General features: G+C 42.7%; 1 protein-coding gene across 1 annotated transcript; it reads left to right on the plus strand.

The window, feature by feature from the left end:
- Window positions 1-233: 233 nt before the first annotated feature.
- Window positions 234-3188, plus strand: itpripl2.L (ITPRIP like 2 L homeolog). The gene has a single exon (XM_018236339.2). The coding sequence runs from the start codon at window positions 451-453 to the stop codon at window positions 1957-1959; it is 1509 nt and encodes a 502-aa protein (XP_018091828.1). The 5' UTR covers window positions 234-450; the 3' UTR covers window positions 1960-3188.
- Window positions 3189-4015: the final 827 nt, after the last annotated feature.

Raw genomic sequence — 4015 nt, forward strand, 5'->3', positions numbered from 1 at the left:
GAGCAGGTGGAGGATTTAGGGAGCAGAATGGAGGGAGTAGGGGGCAGTAAGGAGAAAGTATGCTGCAGCCCAGAATAATGTTTAACAGGCAGGTAGAATACTGCAGCATGGAGGAATAAGGAGGCAGGATGGAGGGAGGGTGGTGGCCAGAGAGAGCAGAGAGCAGGACAGAGCGAGGTGGGGGGAGGGAGTATTACAGAGGGAGCTGGGGGGAGGGAGCAAGTAGTAGGACGGAGGGTGGTGGGCGGAGGGAGTAGGGAGCGGGACAGAGAAAGTCTGCTGCAGCCCGGAACAATTTCTTACACATAGGGGGATTACTTGGAATTAACCGGGGAGCTCGATAAAGAAATAACAACACAGAGATTTTAGCCTGGAGAGGGAACAGGACACACTGTAACTTTGCACACAAATGTCCTAAAATGGACACTATACGGACTTAGCCCTGACAGAATGCCAGTCTATTCTCTCAATTTGAAAGTATTCTGGCTGCTGGTCGCCTTCCTATTCACAGGCATATGGTGCTTGTTTGTGACTTGGAGAAGAGATGGCGTGGCACAAGGAGAAGGAAGCTGCCCAGAGAATGGATTTAACCACTTACAAGTTGGGTTTAAGTTTTGCCTGGTGTTCCTACTCTGTTACATCGTCTTGAGATGGTGCGGCTCCTTCCCCCGCCGCCACTATGGGCCCCCCTGCAGTCTGAGCGTGCAACAGCACCACCATCAGCAACAGCACCGGAGAAACGTTTTGGAAACCTACTATGAGCAGCACATCAGGCTCTCCCCCCATGTCCTGGGACATAGCAAGGCTCATGTTAGTCAGATTGTGGGGGAGCTGATCAAGGTGGGCAAAGCCAAGCAGCATGATGGCGGCGTCACATTCAGAGGAGACTTTGTGCAGGTGGGCAGTGCTTATGAGCAGCATAAAATTAACAGCCCAGATTGCTTCGACATCCTAGTTCCCCTCAAGATGCCCCAAAGTCTCAAGTTTGAACCTCTTTTAAAAGAAAACAACAAGGAGTCAGTTGCACCCATTTTGCAAGGTGGCATCATGTGCCAGGTGGCGGCACCCAAAAAGTCAGAGTGGGTAAAGACCTACAAGCAATTCAACGAATGCTTCTGTGCAGAGATAGACCAGAAACATCAGCTGTCATCGGCTCTAGTGCTAAGGTGGTTCCACTGGAAGATACAGAGGTGTCTTAATGTCATCAGGTACCATTTTGAGGAAAGGTGCCACATCACGCTGTGTGTGTGTGACGAAAAACTCATTCTTAAAATCCTGCCCAGATCAGATTATGTGTGTTGCCACATTTCCATGTCTGTGAGGCTTATCCCTGCTTTTCACCTGGGGGACTCTGTATTCCTGACCGCCCAACCCTGGAATAAAGCATTCAGTCAGGATTCTATAAACCTGGATATTTACTGGGGCATCAACTTCTCCAAACATGAGCAAAGGCTTATGAGCTGGTTCAAGGATCAAGCACCATTAAACTCCTGCCACCTGAAGTGCCTGCAGATCATGAAGGGCCTAAGGGACCTCAATGGGAAAACATTGCGGCCATTTGTTTACTCCCAGTGGAAAGCCATACTCTCTTCTTATGTTCTGAAAACTGCCCTTTTCTATCTTCTTCTTAAAATCCCTGTGGAACAGTGGGATGATTCCTTGCTCATGGAGAGAATGGAGGACCTTGTTTTGTTTTTGAAGGAATGCTTGGAGAAACAAAGGCTATTGCACTTCTTTCTCGGCAATATCAACATCCCGAGCTTTATCTCTCTTCCGAAAGTGTTCAAAGAAGCCCAACCAGTCAACTTGTTAGAGGGGTATGGCCCTGATATTTTGGACCATGCTTCTTTTCAGCTTCTTAACTTTTGGATCCAAATGCCTCAGATTCTAAGAATGAATGCCAGCCCTAGAAATGTACCCAGAGAATCGGCCAGATGCAAACACGCAATGTTTAATTAGCTAATTATGGATAGAAGGCATGCAGGGCACCACTGCAACCTGTTTTGTCATTAGCAGATAAAGCTTGGCGTATCTCCATGGTTCAAAAATATGTCACATGATCACTTTTAGATTTAACAATATCTAGTTTCAGCTGCCAACCTGCTCAATTGTTATGCACTTAGGATTCTAATACCTTTCAGTCACAGGAGATTCCATTGCATGAAATAGATAATGAGGCATTAAACTGGTTAAACATGGGTTGATCTTTGGTCAAACAATTCAATAATCACCATCTAATGTTTATGTTTGCTGAGCTCCAGAACAAACGATTTTGTCAAAAGACAAAATCGCCGTAGCCAATGACCTCTCCAAACTGGAACATGATGGCAGCACACAGGTCACTAGTTAAATCAGTTCAGTTGGACCATTCATGTAGTGGCCAAGTTGATTAGCTTACTGGTCATTATAAGATAAACTGAAATTTAGCCTACAGTAAAGAAAGAAATGAAAAGAGACTCTATAGGGGTTATGGAATAAAGGGCACTAAGTGTTCCCAGGAGCAATAACCCATAGCAACCAATCAGCAGGTAGCATTTACTGGTTACCCATTTAAAAAGCAAATATCCTATTGGCTTCTATGGGTTACTGCTCCTAGGGCAAATGTTGCTCCTTTTATTACATATTGGGAATAATCTCTATAGCTGGCACATCAGCTGTTATATAATAAGGGCTTTTTGGGAAATAGCACATAGTGTATACACTTGAAAATTAAGTGGTCATCAAAGAACTCCAAAACAGGCCATGTGCCATTGCCCTTAGCTGGTAGGGCCATAGTGACCTTGCCCTAAATTATCCAAAAATATATGCAAGTTGATAGAAAAACATATGCGATCAAACGGTTGATCAGCCAGAAGCAATTTATATTACAGTGAAGAATATATTCCTCCTATTTCTAGAAATAGGAGGGTGTTAGCATCACCTTTAAAGGGGTAGTTCACTGTTAAATAATCTTTAAATATGATGTAGTTATTCAGATCTGAGACAATTTGCAATTGGTCTTCATTTTTTAATTTGTGGTTTTTGAATTATTTAGCTTTTTGTTTAGCAGCTCTCCAGTCGGAATTCCAGCAGCTGTCAGGTTGCTAGGGACCAATATACCAGAGAAACCAAGTAGTGGTTTGAATGACAGACTGGAATATGAATAGGAGAGGGTCTGAATAGAATGATAAGTAATAGAATGTATCAATAACAATAAATGTGGAGCATCACAGAGCAATCGTTTTTTGGCTACTGGGGTCAATGACCCCCATCAGAGTTTTGGAAAGAGGCAGAAGAGTAAGCCAAATAATTCACAATCTATAAAAATAAAAAAATGAAGCCCAATCAAAAAGATGCTAAGTATAGGCCATACTAAAAGATAACTTAAAGGTGAATTACCCCTTTAACATGAAAATGAGTAGAGAATGTTACAGATAAAGGTATACATATTTGTATTGAATGCAAAGCTATTAACTTTGTCTATGATCACAAGGTATAAAAATTTTGCAGATACTCGCAGTATCTTTGCAATATGTTGCAAGCTAAGCAGCTGTGTTTGGAATACAGGAGCGGAACGGAATGCAAAGACAGATAAGTCTAATCTGTTGGCACCCAGTGTTGCACTAGTCATTTACTACAGCTATAGTCCAGATAACTCTAACAGGCAGCCTGTGATCTATATAGGAAACAGGAGGTTTTTGTACAGTTTTTGTACTGCAATAAGTCCAGTTTATAGTATTTGATGACCCATTTAGGACCACTTAACGCAGTTACAAAAAAGTAACTTGTTTATCATTTTGATGCTGAATGCTGGAAATGATCACCCCCTAACCATTAAAATTGTCTTCAAGCTTTCAGTTTGCATGAATGCACATGCGCGACTGTATGCGCTTTAACGCATTATCACTTTGCTGCTGCAATTATGCTGGAGTTCTGGGGATGCTGGGTAAAAAAAAGTGCGTCTGCACTTTGCACATTGCTGTTGCACTCGTAAATAAGACCCTTTAAGTCTATATGCTTTAGAGGTACAAGTATA

The sequence above is a fragment of the Xenopus laevis genome, chromosome 9_10L, assembly GCF_017654675.1.
Source record: "Xenopus laevis strain J_2021 chromosome 9_10L, Xenopus_laevis_v10.1, whole genome shotgun sequence".
NCBI classification, from domain to species: domain Eukaryota; kingdom Metazoa; phylum Chordata; class Amphibia; order Anura; family Pipidae; genus Xenopus; species Xenopus laevis.

What these genes read in the sequence shown, in the direction of transcription:
- itpripl2.L (XM_018236339.2), top strand. Translation starts at nt 451, where the DNA reads ATGCCAGTCTATTCTCTCAATTTGAAAGTATTCTGGCTGCTGGTCGCC.